Source organism: Saccopteryx bilineata, chromosome 1, assembly GCF_036850765.1.
Source record: "Saccopteryx bilineata isolate mSacBil1 chromosome 1, mSacBil1_pri_phased_curated, whole genome shotgun sequence".
Classification (NCBI taxonomy): domain Eukaryota; kingdom Metazoa; phylum Chordata; class Mammalia; order Chiroptera; family Emballonuridae; genus Saccopteryx; species Saccopteryx bilineata.
In genome coordinates, this window is record NC_089490.1 from 188,531,535 (window position 1) to 188,557,550 (window position 26,016).

Sequence of the window (26,016 nt, forward strand, 5' to 3'; positions counted from 1 at the left end):
AATGGAGATGACAGGAAAACCAGCATGTGGGAAGGTCTTCACGCTACCTCTGGTCAAGCACTGAAATCCATATACTTCTTTCTACTTAAAAATTTGTATGATCAAGGCTTGGGTAAGCTTTGCTTCATCGCTAGGCATGAAAATTCAAATTTCATAGCTTTCAGCCATCTATCTGATCTCATCAAATTTCATTAAAGCCCAATCTGTAGTTTCCATAGATTTTGCTATATTGGGATTTTGCCTGTACGATTAGTTTCTCACACCGAGCCAAAGCAAGCACAACAGACTCACTGCAATGGAATCGTTTTGCTTTCAAAATCTTCTAGTAGTAGGTATTCCTCTCCTTCTTCAGAAACAAAAGATGAACCCTGGCTGGTTTACAACCACATAAGAAATGGAGCAAGATCACCATTTATAAATCAGTGAAATCTGTTAAGCAAGTAATACTGCGAGTCTATAACAGAGACTGTGAAACAGAAGGCAGGTTCCCCAAAGAGCATTTTGGTAAACGTGGTCCTTGCCCAAGATGCTAGAGAGTGTGTTTCTTCAATAAAATTTCATGAATACCAGACATGATTAGTGGAGGAATATAAACTTGAAATATAAGCCTAAAGTATGAGCCTGTCCAGGTGTTTTGTTATTATTTTAAAGCTTCAAATCAGGGTTAAAAATGTTGAAAAGAATGATGCCTAAATGTGTACACACACGCACACACACACACACACACACGGGAGTATTGTGGTTTACCTGGTGGGTTCGGGCTTCTTGCTTTGACAGTTGATGAGCAAGAGGTAGTCTTGAGGATCCTCCTGGATGCCAAGAGTCTCCAGGTGTGGCGGGAGGTTAATTAACTGATACGGAGGAGGCTGGGCAGCCGAGGATACGTCCAGCTGGGCAGACGGCGGTGTGGTGATTGCAGAAGAAGGTAAATCTGCTGGTGCTTGTAAGGAGCTGCCAGGGGCCTTCACAGGATCTGCGACAGCAAAATCGGATTACTGTTCTCTCTCCCATTTGAACATTTTTTTTTCTTAAGCAAAGCCACTTGAAAGTTTGGATATAAATGGCTTCAATACACGGAAACAGGCTAAACCATACTCGCGTCAGTGAAAACAACTACAACCTAAATGACAACACTTACACAGAAAATAAGTGGCGGTGTCAAAGAGATCCGCAGAGTAGGGATCTTCCTTCCAGAGACTCTCAAGAAACCTGGTTAGTCTGGCCCTGAACCAGGCTTTTAGTTTTGAGGCTCCTGGAAGGAAGATGTTCTACACTCTGAGCACAAAAGGCAGTCTTTCCCCTGTGCTATAATCAAGCGCTCCCTAAGCCAAGCCAGCCTTCCAAGGTGACCCATGTTACTGCGTGGCACCCAGAGGTCCACAGCACGGCACTGTGAGTGCCAGGACCAGGTCCCACCCTCATCCTTATTCCGCTGTCCACCCCGTCTGCTTCTCAGCAGATTCCGGGGAGACAGCGCTACTTGTGGGGTTCACGTTCTGGGAGAGAGCTTTTCTGGAAGGCATCACCTCTTCCCTTAGCTCATCATCTCCTCCGCCATCTATTTGGTTTCTGTAGGATTTTTGTGCAAAAGGGGTCAGCAGGTAAAGATGTAATTTATTAAGCACTTTATGTCCTGAGAAGACATATGAAAATGGCTACATTGTGCAGAAGGAAGTGACTTAAAATGAGTTGAAAATCTCAAAATAAAATCCCACTGTGATCACGGACAGAATCAAGTACATTTTTAAGGGCCCAGAGTAAAAATTATCTGTGAGTCTGGTTAGACACTAATGGCTATAAATCCAGAAAAAGGTAAATGCTTACAGATGAACGAATACATGTGTTTGTTGTCTGTTCATGCTAGGTAATATTAATTCTATACTGTATGCACATCTTATTCATAATCTATTCATTACACTAATATGCTCTCCCACGTAAAATCAAATGCAGGTCATGTGGCCTGGTCATTCACCAGGGAGTTAGTTATGTGTCACCTCTGCCTTCTCTAGATACTACAGAGGAAGTCCACATAATGTTTGATCAGGTCTTTACACATGCCACTTTAATATTCATACAGGTATCACAGCCAAGTTTATGTAGCTCATTTTATGGCTTTTTCCTAGACATAGAAATGCACACCCTAATTGTGAAGCTTGAATAACACATGATATGGCTACCTATGGCAGTTTATCTGTACCTGTGGGTCCCCAGAACAAACAAAAATGACCAGAACTCTCACCCTTCGCTGTGCCTTCCATCTGTTTCCGTGGTCAGCAAACCACAGCTCGTGAGCCACACGCAGCTCTTTGGCCCCTTGAAGTGTGTCTCTTCCACAAAATACCACGTGAGGGCACTACCTCGATAAGGAATGTACCTACCTATATAGTTTAAGTTTAAAAATTTTGGCTCTCAAAAGAAATTTCAATCGTTGTACTGTTGATATTTGGCTCTGTTAACTAATGAGTTTGCCGACCACTGTGTTAGATGGTCAAAAATGGTTTATCCACCAAACAAACAAACTCACTTAGCACTTCCTCTGTCAAGTTGAAAGAGATTAAAGCAAGGGGCACTCCCAAATCTGCAAGACCCATGGACTTGTATGTGCAGTTTGAGATTTAGCCCTCGAGAAATTTGTGAGCCCTGGGAGAGGCTAACGGTGTCTGAACACTTTTTTCGGTGGGAGAGTTTGGCCCAAGCAAACAGAAGCTGAGTTAATGTCTAACATTTTAGACATTGCATGCAACGTTAAGTCTTCACATAAGCTCATCCAACAAAATCTAACACTTCATGCCAGGAGTTAATGAATTAATTCCTTCTTATTCCTGAAAGGCAGGAACAGAAAATGGTGCAGATAGAAAAAATGAATTTTTGGACATTTTTACAGCATAATGCCATTATCTCAGAGGGAACTCATAAATACCCTTTTGTGTTTAATTGATGTTGATTATAAATAGTGTATATAACAAACCCTATGAAACGTTTTACTGTTTTGATTCAGTTGCAGATATACCGAGATTTATTTAAGGGGATTTAAAATGCAATAGATTAGTTAGTGACTCAGAATAAGTCCTTGGGATCTGCTAATCTTAACAGAACTATGAAAAATATTTACCTTCAGAAGAGTTTAAGAAAGACAGGAGGGAAAATAAAAAAGGCAGAGAGATTAGAAAGTGGTTATTGTACACTATGGGCTGTATTCACAAGTATATTTTATATACACTGCTCGCAAAAATTAGGGGTCAGGGAACATGCAGATAATCTAGTATGTTCAGCCTTTTGTATGATGCATTTTCACCAATGAAATAAAAGTTGGCTTTGCATCTCATTTGCATAATCGAGCAACTTTCTTTGACTTGTTTGCTTTTCTGATGTTCTTGTTTAGTAAAAAAAAAATCAAATGCTTCTTTTTCTTTATCACTTCATATTCATTTTGAAATATCCCCTAATTTTTGTTAGCAGTATACTTCTTTCCTCTAGCTAAGAGGCATGGTAAAATTGTATAATCCAGTTCAACTTTTACTTCTGACTCAAACAAAATAAAACTAATCCCTGGAAATACATTACTATATAAAATACAGTAAATTCTAGTTTTCAACTGTTAACTCCTAGAATAACTGCTAACTCCTAGAATAACCATCTGGACAATAACCAGGTGGTTGTTGTTACAGATACACTTTTCTTTAATGTTTTTTCTAAACTGGATGGTTATAGGCTACATGGATTGAGGGCACGCTTCATTTTAAGTGTGTGTGTGTAAGTGGGCGGAGGGGGGACTACTCAGCCAATCAATCACGTTTGTCTGACCTTGTTTTATTAACACAATGGGACCATCTCATTTTCAACCTTCCATTTTTCCCACTTGTGAATCACAAAAAAAATGTTAACCCTCTTTATAGCTGCAAGATCTTCTTAGTTTTCTTGGGGGTGGGGAGGAAAAGAACTGGGATTCAAAGATTCTTTTTTCAAAAAAAAATCTTATTCATGATATGGAAATAGATAGATAGTTGATCCTTGAACAACATGGGTTTGAACTGTGAGTATCCACTTATATGAGGTTCAATAAATACACAGTCGGGGGAAACTTGAATACCCCGCAGGTTTTACACCTTCCGATTCAGCCATCCATGGATTGAAAACAGTATTTTCCATTGTGGTTGGAAATCTACAGATGAGGAGGGCCAACTGTACGTGTTGTTCTACATTATTTAATTGGAGAGACTTTTATATAAGGTTCTGGAACTGATCCCCTGCAGATACCAAGGAACAAGTGAGTTTTGGGGTGAATGTTTTACTATGGATTGGTTAGCATCCTTAAGTCCCCACACTGTTCAAGGGTCAACTGTATTTCGAGGAGGCAGTAAGCAGAGAGAAACTTTCATCCTATTCACTAGCAAGCTCACGAAAGAAAAGACGTTCAAAAAGTTGGAGAAAGCAAGCCCAATCATTCCAAACAACAGCATACAAAGGTCTTTAAAAGGGAAGCGACACAGCTCTACCTCTTTGACTCAGAGCATGCACTATTTCAGAAGTTTTAGTCTTTGGATTATTTCACTCATGTTCATCTGACCCCAGCACTGAATATTTTAAGGTAAGCATTGCTCTGTGTCTTAATACGCTCTAACATAAAATTTCTGGCCAAAGTTTGTCAACTGATCTGAAAAAGATGCTTCTGTTCTGCCTTATAAAAACACATGATTTCCGTCCATTTGACTCTACAAGTAGTCGAGGGACCATGTTTGTTGCTTTTTGCCTCACTTTGGTTTCCTTCCAGGTAGTGCTGAGAACAAGTTTCTGAGAACCAAACATCAGTTTAGGGTTTGCTTATATGTGTAAAATTACTTCCTGTCTCTTAATTCAGAAGACACATAGAGTATAATTAGCGTCCATTAAAGGACTAATAAGCTATTGAAGCAAACCCGAAAACCAATAAACACTGCTAAGGAAAGCCTTAACCAGCTTTCAGGGGATAAATGTAGGTTATTATATGAGAACCACAAATAATAAATTGGTCCACAACTGTCCTTACCTTAATGCACAGTTTTATCCTATTTGGAACCATAATGCCCTCACAGAAGTTGGGTTGCCCAGATAATCTCTCTAAACATTCAAAATAATACATCTTTTTTTCTAGCAAAATGGCACAGAGCTTAAGCCCAGGAAAGCAATTCTACTTTTCTTATTGGTAAGGCAGAATATTTCAAAGTTGATGTCACAGGTCCTCTAATTTTTTAACTGCAAACATACTGTATCTGAGCAGGTGGTAATAAAACTGTGGTGTTGCTCAGGTCCTTGTCAGGAGATCAGGAGCGATCTTCTTCTCTGAAGATGGGTGCCATTTGCTGATAGAATATGTTTTTGGTTTCTAATGCAAAAGTGTTACCACAATTAATGGCAAATAGGTCAAGACTATTCTAATTCTACAGATTACTGACTTATCAGGTCTTTAGAAAATTTTCTTTTATTGATTGACTTTAGAAAGAAAGAAAGAAAGAAAGAAGGGAGAGGGAGAGGTAGAGAGAGAGAGAGAGAGAGAAGCATTTGCTGTTGTTCCACTTAGTTGTATGTTCATTGGTTGCTTCCAGTACGTGCCCTGACTGGGGATCGAACCCTCAATCTCAGTGTTTCAGGAAAAAGTTCTAACCAACTGAGATAACCACTTAAAGCCTGCGGATTTTTTTCCCCTCTATCAAAAAGCATTTTTAATAGATCTATGTCTAATTAACTTAGAAAATAAGAGACCACAAAGAGTATGCATTATCATTAATGCTAAAATAATTTTCCCCCTTCGCAACACACCATTTTTAAATGAAAGAACATTTTATAAAAGTAAATCTCACAAATGGATATAAACAAGAAACAGCAGTAGTTGCAATTTTCAGTGAAGCAACCTGCAGTTTATTCAAATTATTTAATCAAATATTGAAGGACCTCTAATCATAGCCTGATCTATTTAACATGTTTCAAGTAGGAACATTACCTTATTTGTCATGACTATCTCCTTAACAGACTGTGAAAACTTTCTTGGGGGCTTTGAAAATAAATCTTTAGGGAGTGGAGACAAATGCCTAAATCTTATCTCAGAGGTGTCATGAAATCAGAATTACTTGTGGGGTATTTTAAAAATCTAGGTACCTGGCCCTCATCTCAGGAGACTCAGTGAATCAATATCTCAAGGGCAATAGCTTGAGAACTGTGATAAAACAAACTCTCTGGTTGAAGAGGTCCCCAGGGAAATGCAAATTAAAACCACCATGAGGTACCACTGTAACTAAAAGTCTCATATACTGCCGGCAGAAAAGCAACTGACTTAATAACTTTGGAAAAGTAAAGCTACTAAATCTTCTAAAGCTAAATGTGTGTGTGTGTGTATAGTGTTGCAGCAATTCCACTCACAAGTATATATGCAAAAGAATAGAGTGTTCGTGTCCATCAAAAGACATATAGGAACATTCACAACAGCTTTACTTGTATTAACTAAAAACTGGAAACAACCCAAATGTCCCTCAGCATTGGAACAGATCAATAGTTATGTTACACGGAAGGTCTGCCACTTGCTACATGGATGAATCCCACAGACTTCACATGAGGAAAAACAAGCCAGAATCGAAGGTTTGATTTCTATGAAGTTCAAGTATAGGTTATAAAAACAAAATAATGGTTCTATTTGGGCTTTTTGGGGGGAGGAGTTACTGGGAAGAAGAATGAGAAAACCTTTTGGGGGATTAGAAATGTCCATTCCTTGATCTCAGTGGCAATTACACAGATTCTATTTCTATGTATGGATATAGACGGATATATAAAACTAGACTGAACTGTACACTTCAGTTCTGTGCTTTCATAGTAGTGATACACAAATTTAAAAGGTGAATACAAAGAAAGCTAAGTTTCCTAAGTAGGAAGCACCACTTTAGAGGAGAGGGAGCATACATATGTTCTTACATGTTAGTTTAACCTACTTTTTATTATTATTATTATTATTATTATTATTTTACTTTTTTGGTCATTAGTTTCAGGTGTATGGCACAGTGATCACATACTTCACTAACCTACTTTCCCAAAGGGAAGAAAATCCAACAGAGAATCACACTTTTTTTAAAGCCACTAGTAGCTGGGCATGTTGAGAAAAGCAACTCAACTATTGAGAGGCAACTTTCTAATGGCGCGTCCTGAAATTAGACCGGGAGCCTTTGCGCTGAGCCAGTGAGCCGCACACAACTCTCAGGCTATGCTTCTCGGCCTTTGCTCAGCACATTATCCAGCTTCCAAGTCGGTGAAGAAACAAAAATAAATCTGCACATTTCCAAGAAAAACAAAAGAAATTAGTTTCTACCCTCAAATCTACTAAATAAAAGCATTCGTAGGAACCACACACAGTTCAATGAGCTAGCATTTAAAAACAGATTCAGCCTGCCAGCATTCTGCGTATTCAATAATAGCCGTGGTCACCTGGGGCAGCGGAAATAACATGGTGACGATATTTTGAGGTTCCTGGAATCAAAACACAGGTCAGATTTTTCCCCTTTCCTTTTGTTTTCAGGAGAAAATTAGTTATTCTCCTAGGGACTGGGGATAGTTATTTTCTCAGACTGTAATATCCACGCATAGTCTACTTCTTCCCACATCTAGCCTAAAACTAGTGTAATGAAATACCATTTTGTGTTATTAGTTTTAAGTCAAGAGTAGGAGCGTCTTCAGTTTTCTGAAATGGGAAGAGAACAGGGCTCAGGGGACAGGTCTAGGTAATAACAAAAACTCCTGTTTAGTGACTGGTCGGGGGTCTGTTTGGAAGCAAGAGAACATAGAGCAGGCAGCAAAGTCAATGGAGGAACAAAGACATTTCGATATTTACCTTGTCATATTAAACTGTATGAATGTGATCACAAAGGATAATAACAGTTCTCGGAGGCTTAGAATTTGATACAAATCTTTAAATGTTTAGATTGTTTTTTAAAAAGCACTTAGCAAAGGCAGCTACTATAAATGAATAAGGAAGTACAGTGTTTGATTTTACAACCTTTTTGCAGTTTTGCTGCTAGGCATCAAAACCCCAAAGTATAAAGTGAAATAAAATGTTTTTGTGGTTCTTGATACTACACAATGATGGACTGTTCATTTTTTACTGATTTCTTCTAAGAAACTCAAATTTTCAACATAGTCGAGTCAGACGTTTCTAACTGGCTATGTGGGACATGACCAGGATAAACTTGCAAACAGTTGGAATTGTAGAATTTTGAAAACTATGCAGTTGCATTTAGCTATAGCTCATGAACTAAATTCAGAAAGCACTGGCAAACTGAAGTTTAGGGGCTTGTTTGAATGAACAGATAAGAATGATTTGTGATTGGCACCGCTGTTCTTGGTAACCAACTCAGATTATATTTGTCAAATTTGATTAATCATATTATTACTTTTCTTATAACTTCCCCTTTTATGAATATTATGAACATAAAAAGTTCACAAATTGAGTTTCACTCAAGGCAAATATACTTGTAATCTGTTTATAAAGATTTGGGAGTTTTGCCACTAAAGATGTCAATGTAGCTTTCAAATTTCAGAACTCCCCCCTCTCCCTATACTGGTAGGTTTATAAACTGAAAAACGACATTGTGATGAATTCTGACTACTAATATCAAAGAAAATGTTCCACTAAGTACAAAAATAAAGTCATCAGTACATTTTTGGTTATAGTCCCAGAGCCATTTAAAACTACCTACGCTTTTCCTGACCCTCTTAAGACAAAATGCAGCTGCTGTCTATGTAATTTATTTTTCTTTAGCAGAGTGGTTATCAACTGGTATATAATTCCCAGATTATTTGCCTGTCTCTTCTACTAGACTGCCTGCAAGTTCTATGAGGGCAAGAACTATATTTATATAGTACCACTTTAGCATACTTTAATATTATATATTAATTATAGTTTTTTTTTTTGAGAAAGAGGGGAAGGAAAAGTTCAGGGGGGAAGGAAAGAGAGAAAAGCATCAACTTATTGTTCCACTTAGTTGTGCACCTACTGCTTGCTTCTTATATGTGTCCTGACTGGGACTCAAACCAGCAACCTCAGAGTCAAGCTGGCACTCCCAGGATCGAGCTGGCAGCCCCCAAGTTGGAGCAGGAGACACCAGGAACAACAGCAAAACTAGTGCTCCGAGATAAGACTCTATGCACTGTGCCACTGGCCAGTGTTACTAGCTATAGTTTTGTATTATACAGTAATACTTTATTAAATATATATTATATAAATTAAATATATTACAGTATAATTTTATATATGTACATAAAATATATACATATCTACATATAGACATCTTGCACTCATTAACACCTGTAATAAATTATTTTGGGTGTGAATCCTCTCCCACTAGATGTTTAGGTCCATGTGTGCAATGTTGGCCATTTGCCTCCCTAACTAGTCATCCAGTAGACATTGGTTGAGTAAATGCCCAAAGCCTAGTCAAGTGCTTGTAAACTCAAGTAATTTGGTAAATTATTGAATCAACTTTCTAAAGCAGACAAAGCTTTTCTTCTTCCCAGAGCTGACTGGGTGTTCATCAGTCTCCCAGGTGATAAGAATCATTCAAAGGCAGACAAATGGACTAGACTCCATGCCTTAAAACGTGCAGAATTAATCTGAGACATGAGCATTAGAAATTCTTATTTTGGGGTTTCTCAACTCTTACTCGCTCCTGAATGGACTTGCAAAACTTAGATGCTCACATTTCTTAACTTAAAAATATAGCTCCTCGAGGAGGGCATTGCATTTCTTTTGTTAAATATATTTAGAAGAATTACAAAGAAAACAAAGACAGATGGAAGAACACCCACTTAGTCTTCAGATCAGTAGAAACTATACAGACAACCAGTGGGGACAGATGCCTGCCTTTATGTTCCCAAAACAAATTCTAAATTGAAAAGGTTAGCAGGAAAAAGAATATCAACAAAAAGATTATACAACAAGTTAAATTATTTTAACTGAAAACATCACATAACAGAACTAATGTAGTATCTAAATCCAATAATTATCATTACTGAGTGGTTGTTAAGTAACCATTAAGTAAAAAGACTCTATACACAGACAAGAAAGGAAAAGAGTTTAACTAGAATTAGAAATAATACCCTTTCCTACTTATAATATGAACACATTTAGTAATTTGACAAAAACAAATGAAGTCTTAATTCCCCACATGAAACGCTGTCTTGAGGCTTCTAATCTCCGGAGCTCTGTTGAAGTCTCCAGATCATTAGCCACCTCCCGTCTAAGCGAGATGCCTCCTTCCCTCTGCGCCCTGCTCCCTGGGCATTCTGGAGTCCTCACCAAGGGGTTTCCCCGGTCCCATTGGGCCAATCCCAGCTCTGGAAGGCCTTTCTCCTGGGCTGCTGATTGGCCAGAGAGGAAGCAGCACACTGACCTGAGCTAATTAGAGACGATTACGGTTTCACTTCAATCCAAAACTTGATGTTGACTGTTAATACAATTTTTCCGCCCCCTCACTGGATCTCCAGCTTCTAAATATAGATATTTGGAAATGCACACTTGTAAATGTGAGCATAACCACGAAGACATTAAGGTCAGAGACCTAATTCCTGATTACTGGCTCTGCAAACCGAAATGCATGCTGGAGTTCCTTACATAGGTTCTTAGTGTTTGTTTAAAAAGACAGAGAAGCAGACAAGGAATATGTGGTCAGGACAGCTATATAAACACACCCGGAGAGGAATTCCACTAGTAAAATTCTTCCTCAGACCTCTCTGCAGGACAGGCACCCCACATCTCAGCTCCTGAAGCAACCCTCCCCTTGCCGTCTGGCGTCAAGCAGACTCTGTTCCTTCCCTTGGTCTTTCCTCTCTCGAGCTCCTAAGCCTGGGGAGTTCTGTATCACGTATGTAGAAATACTACTTCCTTTAAAAGTCCGCAATTTACAACATGTCTTCCTCTGAGAAGCTTTCTCCAGTACCTCTTATCCAAACATGAGCTCCTTCTTACCTCTGTGTTAAGTAAACTCATTGGTTTATTACCTTTTCATCATGTTTTGTGACTGATTCTCACTTGCTTTTCAGAGATATTGATAATCACTCTGGCAACATAGTTTTAAAAATAACACATAAAGAATTAAGTTGAGCCATGTGAAAATGCTGCTTTGAATAGGTCAGAAATAGTCAAATATTAGCAGTATCATGAGGTTCAACTTAACATTTATGTAGGAACTCAAGAAAGGCTCTTAAATAGTATGTCTTCTGGTCACCCTCTTCTTCAGGAAATTTATTTAGACACTGCCCCACAATGGTTAAATTTCTCTTTCTAAAATCTATAAAAAATTTCTGCCCAAACTGATGAACGGGTTTAGTTGTTTTTTCCCCCAAATGTTGTTATTATTATAAGAAATGCCAAATATTACATTATGTAACTGAAATAACAGAATTTTATAGCAGTTCTTAAAATGTAGTAATAAAGAAGAAAGCGTGAATAACAAAACCTTGAACTTACCTTCTTCTGTAGGATTAAACCCACAGATGTCACAAATACAACGAACCCACTTATTCATTTCTTCCTCACTGTCTGCTACCAAGTAGAAAATCCGGTCAATGGTATTGATGTCAAAAATGTAGCTGTTTTCAAACTCCTTTTTGTTAAATGTCAATCCAGCATCAACTTGTTGACATAAATTTAAATCGATAATACGGATAGGCTTCTTGGCATGATCATTTTTGTAATATTCCAGGACATCTGGATCTCCAGTTAAACGGCCACTGCGTAACACAAACCATCTCCTCTTCCATGCCTAGAAAAAAACCAAAAATATCCATCTCCTCTTAATTTGAGACATTTATTAAATCAATTTTTACAAAGCCATTATCTAGAAAAAGTCACATACAACGTTTTCTTTGTTTCCGTGGAATTATCTATTACTCCAGCAGTTTATGGATGCCCAAATTAACTTAATAATGTGTGTATATATATATATTTATTATTTTCTATTAATAGAGTATTAGAAGATACTGACTAATATTAGAAGAGATTACACCGATACGTAGTACCGAGCCAACAAAACAAGGAAGGTTTAGTGTTTACTAACTACAAGAACAGTGATGTCAAGAGTGATGTCATAGAAATGGTGCCGTGATGACACGGTCCGAAAAATCTCCCCAAAATTTCAACAAGTTCAACAACCAGAGACAGAAAAATCTATCCTTGGAGCATCCAAGAGTTTCACACCCTGAAGGCGAAGTGCTATCAACAAGACCATTCTCAGATGCCATTAAGAAAAAGGAAATCAAATATCATAGATACAAAAGAAAGAGAAGTAACACAGATAAATGTGGAAAAATCTATGGAAAAAAAATTTAATATATTGGAAACCTTGGAGCTAAATGACAGAAAATTTAAAATAGAAATCCTAAAAATACTCAGAGATATACAAGAAAACACAGAAAGGCAATTTAGGGAGCTCAGAAAACAACTCAACGAACACAAAGAATATATTACCAAGAAAATTGAAACGATAAAAACAAATCAGAGATGAAAAACTCAATTCATGAACTGAAAAACGAGGTAACAAGCTTAGCTAATAGAACAGGTCAGATAGAAGGTAGGATTAGTGACATAGAAGACAAGCAACTTGAGGCACAACAGAGAGAAGAAGAGAGAGACTCAAAAATTTAAAAAAATGAGAAAGCCCTACAGGAATTGTCTGACTCCATCAAAAAGAATAACATAAGAATAATAGGTATATCAGAGGGAGAAGAGAGAGAAAATGGAATGAAGAATTTATTCAAACAAATAATAGACGAAAACTTCCCAAGCCTGTGGAAAGAACTAAAGCCTCAAATTCAAGAAGCAAACAGAACACTGAGTTTTCTTAACCACAACAAACCTACTCCAAGGTACATCATAATGAAAATGGCACAAACCAACGACAAAGAAAAAATTCTCAAGGCAGCCAGGGAAAAGAAGAATACAACATATAAAGGAAGGCCTATTAGATTATCATCAGATTTCTCAGCAGAAACTCTACAAGCTAGAAGAGAGTGGACCCCAATATTTAAAGTCCTGAAAGAGAAGAACTTTCAGCCAAGAATACTATACCCACCAAAGTTATCCTTCAAGTATGAAGGAGAAATAAAAACATTCACAAATACAGAAAAGATGAGGGAATTTATCATCAGAAAACTCCAACTCCAGGAAATACTAAAGGGGGTTTTCCAACCAGATCCAAAGAACAAAACAAAACAAAACCACAAGTAAAAGCTCCACCAAGAACACAATAAAACCAAATTTAAACCATGACAACAAAAGCAAAAAGAAGGGGGGGAGAGGACAGAGATTAACAGTAGCAAAAGACGATGAAGTGCAGAAACACTTGCAAGATAGGGTACTACAATGAATATGGTAGGTACCCTTTTCATTACTTAATGGTAACCACCCTTGAAAAAACCACCACAAAAGCACATGACTTAAAAAAGGCAGCAACAGAGGAAAGAAGTATGGAATACAAACAAACAAAAACAAATGATAGAAAAACAAGAGAAGAATCAAACAAGATACAAAATTAACATAAAGCAATTTATAAAATGGCAATAGGGAATCCACAAGTGTCAATAATTACACTAAATGTAAATGGATTAAACTCATCAATAAAAAGACACAGAGTAGCAGGATGGATTAAAAAAGAAAATCCAACTGTACGCTGCCTACAAGAAACACATCTAAGCAACAAGGATAAAAACAAATTCAAAGTGAAAGGCTGGAAAACAATACTCCAAGCAAATAACATCCAAAAAAAAAGCAGGCGTAGCAATACTCATAATAATGCTGACTACAAGACAGCAAAAGTACTCAAGAGACAAAATGGTCATTTCATAATGATTAAGGGGATGCTGAATCAAGAAGACATAACAATCCTTAATATATATGCACCAAACCAAGGAGCACCAAAATATATAGGACAGCTACTTATTGATCTAAAAACAAAAACTGACAAAAATACAATCATACTTGGAGACCTCAATTCACCGCTGACGGCTCTAGATCGGTCACCCAAACAGAAAATCAATAAAGATATAGTGGCCTTAAACGAAACACTAGAGAACCTGGATATGATAGACATCTACAGAACACTTCATCCCAAAGTGACAGAGTATACATTTTTCTCTAGTGTACATGGAACATTCTCAAGAATTGACCATATGTTGGGCCATAAAAATAACATCAGCAAATTCAGAAAAACTGAAATTGTACCAAGCATATTTTCTGATCATAAAGCCTTGGAAGTGGAATAGGTGCCGGTGTTGGTACTGGTGTTGAATTCAGAACCGTAGCCGGACATGGGGCTGGAGGATGAGCGAAAAATGCTAACCGGGTCCGGAGATCCCAAGGAGGAGGAAGAGGAGGAGGAATTAGTGGATCCCCTGACAACAGTGAGAGAGCAATGTGAGCAGTTGGAGAAATGTGTAAAGGCCCGGGAGCGGCTAGAGCTCTGTGATGAGCGTGTATCCTCCAGGTCAAACACAGAGGAGGATTGCACAGAGGAGCTCTTTGACTTCTTGCATGCAAGGGACCACTGTGTGGCCCATAAACTCTTTAACAGCTTGAAATAAACGTGCAGACTCATTCACCCGTGGGCATCTTCTGGGCTCAGGATATTTCCTCATGATTTTGAACATGCCATTTGTTTCTTATTTGTATAACTATAAGTTCATGTGAACCTCATGGATTTTGGTTAGGCAAGTAGCTTCTATGTAATTAGTAATGATTCTATCTTAATAAAGTCCAGTGATCTGCAAAAAAAAAAATAAAAATAAATAAATAAATAAATAAAGCCTTGAAACTAGAATTCAACTGCAAAAAAGAGGAAAAAAAACCCTACAAAAATGTGGAAACTAAACAACATACTTTTAAAAAATGAATGGGCCAAAGAAGAAATAAGCAGAGATCAAAAGATATATACAGACAAATGAAAATGACAATACAACATATCAGAATCTCTGGGATGCAGCAAAAGCAGTGATAAGAGGGAAGTTCATATCACTTTAGGCCTATATGAACAAACAAGAGAGAGCCCAAGTGAACCACTTAACTTCACACCTTAAGGAACTGGAAAAAGAAGAACAAAAACAACCCAAAACCAGCCGAAGAAAGGAGATAATAAAAATCAGAGCAGAAATAAATGAAATAGAGAACAGAAAAACTATAGAAAAAATTAATAGAACAAGGAGCTGGTTCTTTGAAAAGATCAACAAAATTGACAAACCCCTGGCAAGACTTACCAAGAAAAAAAGAGAAAGAACTCATATAAACAAAATCCAAAATGAAAGAGGAGAAATCACCACGGACATCGCAGATATATAAAAAATTATTGTAGATTACTATGAAAAACTTTATGCCACTAAATTCAACAACCCAGAAGAAATGGATAAATTCCTAGAACAATACAACCTTCCTAGACTGAGTCAAGAAGAAGCAGAAAGCCTAAACAGACCTATTAGTAGAGAAGAAATAGAAAAAACCATTAAAAACCTCCCCAAAAATAAAAGTCCAGGCCCAGACGGCTATACTAGTGAATTCTATCAAACATTCAAATAAGACTTGGTTCCTATTCTACTCAAAGTCTCCCAAAAAACTGAAGAAGAAGCAATACTTCCAAACACATTTTATGAGGCCAACATAACCCTCATACCGAAACCTGGCAAGGACGGCACAAAAAAAGAAAACTACAGACCAATATCTCTAATGAATACAGATGCTAAAATTCTAAACAAAATACTGGCAAATCGAATACAACAACATATTGAAAAAATCATACATCATGATCAAGTGGGATTCATCCCAGAATCTCAAGGATGGTTCAACATACGTAAAACTATTAACGTAATACACCATATCAACAAAACAAAGAACAAAAACCACATGATCTTATCAATAGATGCAGAAAAGGCATTCGATAAAATATAACACAACTTTATGTTTAAGACACTCAACAAAATGGGTATAGAAGGAAAATATCTCAACATGATAAAGGCCATATATGATAAACCATCAGCCAACATCATATTAAATGGCATAAAACTGAGGACTTTCCACCTTAAATCAGGAACAAGACAGGGTTGTTCACTCTCTCCACTCTTATTTAACGTGGTGCTAGAAGTTCTGGCCAGAGCAATCAGACAAGAGAAAGAAATAAAAGGCATCCATATCAAAAAAGAAGAAGTAAAGGTATCACTTTTTGCAGATGATATGATGCTATTCATCGAAAACCCCAAAGACTCCACAAAAAGATTACTAGAAACAATAAGCCAATACAGTAAGGTTGCAGGATACAAAATTAACATACAAAAGTGCATAGCCTTTCTATATGCCAACAATGAAATATTAGAAAACGAACTAAAAAAAATCCCCTTCACAATTGCAACAACAACAAAAATAAAATACCTAGGAATAAACATAACAAAGAATGTAAAGGACTTATATAATGAAAACTACAAACCATTGTTAAGGGAAATCGAAAAAGAAACAATGAGATGGAAAAATATTCCTTGTTTGTGGATAGGAAGAATAAATATAATCAAAATGGCCATATTACCCAAAGCAATATATAAATTTAATTCAATTCCCATCAAAATTCCTATGACATTCTTTAAAGAAATGGAACAAAAAATCATCAGATTTATATGAAACTATAAAAAAACCCGATTAGCCAAAGCAATCCTAAGGAAAAAGAATGAAGCTGGGGGCATTACAATACCTGACTTCAAACTATATTATAGGGCCACGACAATCAAAACAGCATGATATTGGCAGAAAAATAGACACTCAGACCAATGGAACAGAATAAAAAGTCCAGAAATAAAACCACATATTTATGGTCAAATAATTTTTGATAAAGGGGCCAAGAACATACAATGGAGAAAAGAAAGCCTCTTCAACAAATGGTGCTGGGAAAACTGTAAAGCCACATGCAAAAGAATGAAACTCGACTACAGCTTGTCCCCTTGTTTGATAATTAATTCAAAATGGATCAAAGACCTAAATATAAGATCTGAAACAATAAAGTACATAGAAAAAGACATAGGGACTAAACTCATGGACCTGGGTTTTAAAGAACATTTTATGAATTTGACTCCAAAGGCAAGAGAAGTGAAGGCAAAGATAAATGAATGAGACTACATCAGACTAAAAAGTTTTTGCTCAGCAAGAGAAACTTACAACAAAATAAACAGAGAGCCAACTAAATGGGAAATGATATTTTCAAACAACAGCTCAGATAAGGGCCTAATATCCAAAACTTACAAAGAACTTATAAAACTCAACAACAAACAAACAATCCAATAAAAAAATGGGAAGAGGACATGAACAGACACTTCTCCCAGGAAGAAATACAAATGGCCAACAGATACATGAAGAGATGCTCATCTTCATTAGTTATTAGAGAAATGCAAATCAAAACTACAATGCGATACCACCTCACACCTGTTAGATTAGCTATTATCAACAAGACAGGTAATAGCAAATGCTGGAGAGGCTGTGGAGAAAAAGGAACCCTCATTCACTGTTGGTGGGACTGTAAAGTAGTACAACCATTATGGAAGAAAGTATGGTGGTTCCTCAAAAAACCGAAAATAGAACTACCTTATGACCCAGCAATCCCTCTACTGGGTATATACCCCCAAAACTCAGAAACATTGATATGTAAAGACACATGTAGCCCTAAGTTCATTGCAGCATTGTTCACAGTGGCCAAGACATGGAACAACCAAAAAACCCTTCAATAGAAGACTGGATAAAGAAGATGTGGCACATATACACTATGGAATATTACTCAGCCATAAGAAATTATGACATCGGATCATTTACAGCAAAATGGTGGGATCTTGATAATATTATATGGAGTGAAATTAGTAAATCAGAAAAAAACAAGAACTACATGATTCCATACATTGGTGGGACATAAAAACAAGACTAAAAGACATGGACAAGAGTGTGGTGGTTACCGGGGGTGGGGGGGAGGGGGGGCGCGGGAGTGAAGGAGGAGAGGGGGAGGGGGAGGGGGAGGGGCACAAAGAAAACTAGATAAAAGGTGACGGAGGACAATCTGACTGGGTGATGGGTATGCAACATAATTGAATGACATGTTTTCTTTGAATATATGTACCCTGATTTATTGATGTCACCCCATTAACATTAATAAAAATTTATATAAAAAAAAGAACAGTGATGTCGACAAATGATACTATAGAAATATTGGATACCCACATGCAAAATAATAAAGTTAGACTGTTACATCATTTAAAAATTAACTCAAAATGGCTCAAAGACTTAAATGTAAGAGTTACAACTATAAAACTCTTAGATGATAATTTAGGGAAAGGTTTCATGACAGATTCGGCAGTGATGTCTTGGATATGACACTGAGAGCACAGGAAACAAAAGAACAAGTAAGTAAACTGAACTACGTTAAAATTTATAACTTGTATACGTTGAAGGAAACAATCAGCTGTTGCTCTCAGCAAACGTATATTGGCAATCTGGACCTATACATACCATACTATGTATTCCCTGCACAAGTTTTGGAAAACTTTGAGTTTCATACTATGCTTAAAGACGCCTAAAATTCTTTTACCATTATCTTCCCTAAAATCTGCATGATCAAATAGTAAAGGCAGAACCACATGACTGACATGGTCAGTTTCAGCAGTCTTTAAAGCTAACATCTCTGCCCAGGAACAAAATTAAGCCTTCTTCCTCCTTGCTGGTCTTCCTTGGCTGGCAGTCAGACTGCAGAGAGGTCCGTTTTAGCAAGTCTCAAGTCACCCCTACTCCAGACTGACCATGCAAAGTAAGATCACCCAAGAGGACACTCCAGGAAGTGGGAGACTGAGAAACAGGACAGTTTCTGAACCCCAATGAAATAAAATATTCCTAATGGCCACTGTACATCTCTGTTCTTTTGGAGATCAGGATGGAGAACCAGCCACAACATCTTGATACTGTGTTACTGAAAAAGAATAACCAGACAAGGTATGTCTCTCTTAGTAGTAACTTGGGGGTAATGGCAACTTTATGCTTATGGCATTTTCAGAAATTTTATTCGTAGCAGTACATACATTTAGTGCTCTACATATAGTCTACTTAGACAAAGAATGCTCATGATGTTGGTACCATAACACAGTCCAGTTCCCTCAAACATTTTTTTTTTAGGTGAGAGGAGGGGAGATAGTGAGGGAGACTCCCGCAGGCACTCCAACCGGGATCTACCCAGCAACCAAATCTAAAGCCAATGTTCGCGTACCAAGCTATTTTTAGTGCCTGAGGCTGATACACACACTCCAATGAAGCTATCCTCAGTGCCCAGGGCCACACTGGAACCAATTGAGCCACTGGCTGTGAGAGAGTAAGAAGGAGAGAGGGGGGATGGCGGGAGAGAAGCAGATGGTCGCTTCTTCTATGTGCCCTGACAGGAAATTGAGCCCTGGATGTCCACACGTCAGGCCAACACTCTATCTACTGAGCCACTGGCCAGGGCCCCAAACATTATTTCTATTCCTTAACACATATCAGTCTATTTTTAAAAACCTGCTACCCAAAACAATACTAATATGACATGAGAGGGTCTCTATTTTTTATGTTCCACAAATTTTGGCATAGGTAACACAAAAGGCATCAACTAAAAACTGCTTCATTTTATCCTGAAAAATACAGGTGAGCTGAGAGAAAAGCAAATTAACTAAAATCCACATACACTTCTCTAGCAGATGTTTGGTCTTAGCCTCCATCCTTACCAACTTTTCTAAGTTTTGACATGAGTTAATTCTGACCTGTAGTTTGCTGATGGAGAAGCCAGGAAGCTGGGACAATGGTGTGAGGCAGGGACAGAAAGAATGAAAAGTAAATGGCCTGAGTGGTCCATACACCAGCTCATTTGGTCTTTAGTATCTTGGATAACTATACCAATAACTGAATTAACTTGGGTGATAACTTTAGATTTAGCATTATAATAGATACTTTAAATTGTATCCATTCAAGAAAAGTTAGACAGATTAAGAAGTAAATCAATGAGTTTACCTGTCAATAAGTTATTGATTCTACTGTAAATAGTGTGTCAGGTACATGTGGAAAGAAGTATACAAGTTAATTCACAACTGCTACTATTGAAGAGTTTACTAATTATGAAGAAAATACTGTACCATACAAGAAAACATGTGAGAATATAGCAGCCCTGGCAAAATATCTGCACAAATGGACAGGCATTCTTTCGTGGAAAAACTTATGCCATCCTTTAATAAGACTAGTACAGAAATAACAAAGACCTAAAAATAATATGTAGTTCCTTAATATCATCAAGATTTTAAATTAACTTCTTAGTCTGACTTCAGCTCAAAGGCAAAAGTAAATGATTGTTGTCCAGAAGAAGGCGGCAATGTGGAGTTTTACACAAGCTTAAGATAATACTGAAAAGTCATAGTGTTAAATTAACATGAATTTAGCAGTTTCTGGATTATAAAAATCAATTCAGTTAATATATAAGATATCTATTTACTTTGTCTTCTTTTTCCCCCCTTCTTTTCCAAGTGAGAGGAGGGGAGATGGAGAGATAGACTGCTGCACCTGCCCTGACTAGGATCCACCTGGCAACCCTCATCTGAGGCCAATGCTCCACCCATCTTGCAACCAAGCTATTTTTAGCTATTATTATTTAAGGCAGAGGCTCCACAAAGCCATCCTCAGTGCCTGGGGCCAATGCACTTGAACTAATTGAGCCATGGCTGCAGGAGGGGAAGAGAGGAAAGGTTGGGGGAAAAACAGATGGTCGCTTCTCCTTTGTGCCCTGACCAGGAATCCAATCCAGGACATCCACATGCTGAGCCAACGCTCTACCACTACACCATCCATCCAGGGCCATCTATTTACCAATCAATCAATCGATAAATAAATATCATCTTTTAGTAAAATTATGCCTTTATGGATAGCTCCCTATCAAGCAGTAAGCTTGAAAAAGTAAGAGAGAAGTAAACAGAAAAGATAATACAGTGGTACCTTGAGATATGAATTTAATTCGTTCTGTAACCGAGCTCATAAGTCAGTTCTTAAGCCGATACTGGACCAGTGCGCCAACGCGCCAACTAGCGGCAGCTTCCTGAATCACATGTATCTCGGAATTTCGCTCAGATCTCGAACAAAATTATGAACCAAGTTGCAGCTTGTATCTTAAAAAATTCGTATGTTGGTCTGTTTGTATCTCAAGGTACCACTGTATAGTGTTATGTCACTTACCCAGGGCCATCAAGGAATCATATCTTTTAGTAATCAATTTCTCCAGAGAGTGCAGTTTCCACCTTTAACCACAGAAATGACTTTTTAAAACTTTAATGTCTCACATGGAAATCTTTCTAAAATGCCTTCTGACACAATTCATTGAACTTAACCTATCCATTCCTTAGTGACTCAGGGCAGGTATTAGAGACCTCAGTTTCTAGAGCGACACTTTGGAGAAGCTCTCAGGAGTGTTGAACTGTGTGGAGGGTCATTTGCCCTTATACTAAATAGTGCCATACTGCTGTGCTTGCAGAGTTCATCTATAATTGTTTTTATCCATTGTTACATCTCCCTTCTAATAATATGGTCTGTATGATGCCAAACTGTTTCCTACCTCAAGGACCTGGCACATGCTATTTTCTCAGTCCAGTCTGTTCTTACCCCCAGTCTTTACCAGGCTCGCTCTGACCTTCAGGCCTTCCCTTCTCTGACCACCCTCAACCCAACCTTCCCAATGGAAAGCAGGGTACAGTGTTAGGGACTCTGTTACTTACCTATGTCCTGATTTTTGTAACTTTGCATCCAATTTTTCTTGGTATTTATTTATTAGCTAACACCCTAAGCAGACTGTAAAGTTCATGAAGATAGTGCCCATATCTGCTTTATTCGTCATTCCAAACTCAACGCATAGCACAATGCCTGGCACTTAGAAATCTTTGTACAATAAATAGAACTTCCCTATGCTTATAAAACTGTAAACTTTCTGAGACTATTAGATTAGCTATCTGGGACAGGTTGAATAGAAAAGTGTGCTTTCAAAACCTCTTCCACACAAGAGGAAGAGAGCTCCAATACTGAACATACATATAATAAACATAAGGCAGCTTTAGTTAAATGCATGCATAGAACACATAGGAAGATGACTGAAAGAGAAAAGAACGAGACGTGTCCTTTTTCCATAGCATATGTGTCACTCTCTTGTCTTCTGGTTAACGCTGGCGCCCCTATCCATTTCACTGCTTCTCTGTGAAAACGATATTGTTAAATTGTAAAAGGCCCTTGGAAACTAAAAGAAACAGCCAAGAAGTGCGTAGCAGTGCATCGAGGTGCACTAGATAGATTGGGCTCATGATTACAGAGGCCTGGGCAGACATTATATAAGAGATGGACACTTCTACAGCAGGAAATGACAGCATCCAAATGCAGAATTTAGCCAAGCAGCACCTGCCACTTATTTATTTATATTTTTAACATGATCCAAATGTGAATGTTTGTCTCAGTCACAAAATGAGTCACTCTCACTGAATCTGGCACAGATTAAACTGGAAAACAAAAGCAATTACATAAACGACACACTTTAATAAGGCAGATACAAAGGTCCTCTGGATTACGGTACAAAGCACAATTTAGCCACAGAATAAAGCTTGATGCTGGACAAGAGAACTGACATCAGCACCCTTGCTAATCACAGCACAAAAGCTTCTCTATGTTTTGTCAGAACACAAAACGGGTCCACATAAATCAGTCTTTGTTATCTGAAAATATCTGGCATTCTTAAAGTTGGCCCTATTTTTATCCCTGCTGCCTTGGTAGCCCTGGAGAAAGCTGTCCAGTTGCCTCATCAACGCTACGGAGCACAACGGCCAGAAAGGACAAGTTTTCTAGAAACCTTCAGAACCAAGCACTCGAAGCAATTTTCAGCAAAACTCATGTGGGAAAAAAAAAATCATTTTAACTACTAGACTACTGGCTGGTTTGCTTGAGAAGAACTATATCAATTTCTTGTTGTTGACATTTCCTGGATATAACAGACACTGCAATTTTAAATGAATAAATGATGCAGAAATAAGACTTCATCAGCAAGTCTGCATTTCAAAAGTACCATACTCTGACACAAGTGTCTCATGTCAGGGTTTCAAGCTGCTACATTAACATCAAAAGAGAACAGCATGGAGAGTCCATGGGTCCCAGAGGAAAATATGTTTAGATCAGACTGCCAAACTAAATAAATATCCATAATGTTTGGAGTATTTGCATTGCCATGTCCACAGTCCCTAAGCTCAGTGAGTACAAGTGCCTGTGGGATGAAGCCCAGCCTCTCCAGAGCAGGGCACAAGGCCCACGTCTCTCCCAACCTCATTTCTTGCCTCTCTGCCTTCCGACCACATTGGAAAGGCCTGCAGGTCCCCTCACAGTCAGCTTCTGGTCCTGCCTCTGGCCCTTACACATACTGTATTTCCCCATGGATAAGATGCTCCCGTGTATAATAAGATGCTCCTTCATTTTGGGAACCAAAATTTGAAAAAAAAAAGTATTACACAAAGTTATTGAACTCAAGTTTTATTCATCATACAACTTTTAAAAGTCATACAACTTTTCATCACTGTCAAAACTGCTATCCGTTAGCTTGTCCTCATCTGTGTCTGATGACAAATCACTGTCTTCATATATTGCCTCGTCTTCAGTTCCATCTCTGGCATTTGAAATGCCACAACCACTGTATAAGACGCACCCAGTTTTTAGTCCCCAAATTTTCCAGAAAAGGGTGCGTCTTATACATGGGGAAATGCGGTACTTCTCCTTGGCACAATAATCCACCCCCAGGATTTGCTCACCCTCTTTGAGGCACCATCCCCGCAGGTCCCTCCACGCTCGCCATTCCTGCTTCATTCTTAGTTACTGTGTTTGACACCCCTAGATTAAGTTTCTTGAGGGCTGGAGCCCCGTCTCGTCACCCTTCATCTTTCTTTCCCCCCTTGCCCAGTCCCGGGGGGTGCCCAGTCTGCCGAACATGCTGATCAAAGGGGCAAGGGTAAAATACAGAAGTTCTCACACTACTCATGGTTTATGGGGGTACTGACACGCTCGCCACCTGCCCAGCACATTTGCAATTCAGCTGACAAGAATCGTCAGGCAAGGTAGACGTGTATAAACCATAAACTACTACTAATAAAAAAAATAGTATATCTCTACAGAGATGAGGGGTATTTTAAAACTTCATTTTAAAGGAATTCTCCTTTTAAATACTTTCTGTATTTAAGCAAAGTGCATATATTAAACTGAAGATAGACTTGTCACATTGAAGCAAGGGAAAGGATATGCACATTCACATTGGCAAGAAAGTACACATGGCGTCCTGTCCTCCCTACATACGATAGATATTCCTAGCGGTTAAAAAAAAATTCAATCTGCATTAGTCTGAAACCACTATCTGCAATAATATGAACACAGTCACAAAATATGCCTAATCTGCCTAAATGGCAAATGGGCCCAGTTATAATAAAAACTTGGTCACTGCTGCACACTTGTTCTCTGAGTTCTCTGTGGTATAGCTGACAGAGCACGTGCCTGGTGGAACGTTTACCAAGACCCCCTAACATCTCCCTGTACTTTTAATGGAAGAGCTAATTATCGAGGAAACAGCAAATATACGGATGGGCAAAAGAGAAGAGGTCAAGGTGCTCCAGCGATTCTCAACCCTAAATGAACACAGCAAATATGTGGAGAACTTAAAAAAAAAAAAAAAAGGTGCCTGGAGCGTCACCTGAGATCCACTATAGGTTGGTATGGCGATTCAGCCCTGGCTCAGGCATAGGGAGTTTTAAAATGCTCAACAGGTAATTCTAACATACCACCAAGAATAAGAACCACCATCCAATCAATAGACAGAATTAGATTGCTCTGTAAAATAGAATTTTAAAAAAACAGAGGTCCTTTCAAGCACATGTCCAACTCCTCATCTTCTCGTGCCTTCTGCTCTTCCCAGTGTGGTTTATAATCAATCCCCTCCCTACTTTTATTCACAATATTTATCCTACTGACGAATGTTTAAACTTCTTCCTACTATTGGAGACCTCATTCATTCTTCAGAATTCTGTCCAAACCTGCCCTTTTCCTCACCACTCCTTCTCTCTGGGCTTTCAGCAACCCATCAACTACTGCCCTGAAATGTCTCTTGCATTGCGATGGAACAGTTTGGAACCATCTGTTATTTTTACTATGCATATTTCTAGAAGTTCCAAATGCTTGTGAATTATTTTCCCAACCAGACTTCAAGTTCCTTGAAAGTTGAGACCATGCTGTAAATGTTTTTGTATCTGTGACAGCGTTTCACACATTATGAAGCCCTCGAAGCCTGGATGGAATGTTTTTAAAGTCTTCCATTCAGCTCGTCTAAATGATCATGGGAAGCCAGTGATCTTTAGTGAAAGGATCTCAGGAAAAGGAGAGCAAAGTCCAAAACTGTTATCAGGGTCAAGTTCACACTCCTTTCCCAGGATGCCACACAAGGGTCTCAGCATCATACTTACCTACCTCACCTCTCCGATCACTCACCTCTACACGGGACTGCATGAACACCCACGTAGGATAGTTTGTTTCCTCCTCCATGGCTTTATAGTTTGTTTTGGTTTTAGTCTAATACACGGTCTCTCTCTCCTCCAATGAGCTCCTACTCACATGCTTCAAGACCTAGCCCAAGAACTCTTGGAAGCTTTCATCACTTCCCCTCAAGGTGAGGGAGCTATCTGCCGTGGCTCCTGTGAGCTCCCAGCGGCAGCTCCCCAGCAGCGTGTTAGCAACCATACCCCCCCACCCCCCCACCCCCGCCCAGTACTTCAGGAAGGACTTTAATGCCTGCTGCTGCTGCGCCAGGTCTCTAGCAGCCAGACCCTCTCTAGTTGAGCCTGACCTGATAACCTGAAGAACAGCCTTTTCTACATCCTGAGCCAGCGGCCCTTTCTTTATGTAACACCACTGCTGTGATCTTAAAC

General features: G+C 38.4%; 2 protein-coding genes across 5 annotated transcripts in view; one reads left to right on the top strand and one right to left on the bottom strand.

The window, feature by feature from the left end:
* The window catches only part of GAB1 (GRB2 associated binding protein 1), a 129,292-nt gene that overhangs the window by 29,180 nt on the left and 74,096 nt on the right, over positions 1-26,016 (bottom strand). For 2 of the 4 annotated variants that reach the window (XM_066232805.1, XM_066232786.1), the window contains exons 2-4: positions 11,483-11,777; positions 748-973; positions 292-372 (exon numbers count right to left, since the gene is read on the bottom strand). In XM_066232805.1, the coding sequence (XP_066088902.1) occupies positions 292-372; positions 748-973; positions 11,483-11,777 (602 nt within the window). The remainder of the gene's footprint in view (positions 1-291; positions 373-747; positions 974-11,482; positions 11,778-26,016) is intronic. The other 2 variants (XM_066232812.1, XM_066232795.1) reach the window with 1 other exon arrangement.
* LOC136320268 (cytochrome b-c1 complex subunit 6, mitochondrial) lies at positions 14,268-14,610 on the top strand. Its single transcript, XM_066253464.1, has one exon. It carries the CDS (start codon positions 14,320-14,322, stop codon positions 14,590-14,592), a length of 273 nt encoding a protein of 90 aa, XP_066109561.1. The 5' UTR covers positions 14,268-14,319; the 3' UTR covers positions 14,593-14,610.

Coding starts and splice junctions, on each gene's coding strand:
- LOC136320268 (XM_066253464.1), top strand. CDS start 14,320: ATGGGGCTGGAGGATGAGCGAAAAATGCTAACCGGGTCCGGAGATCCC.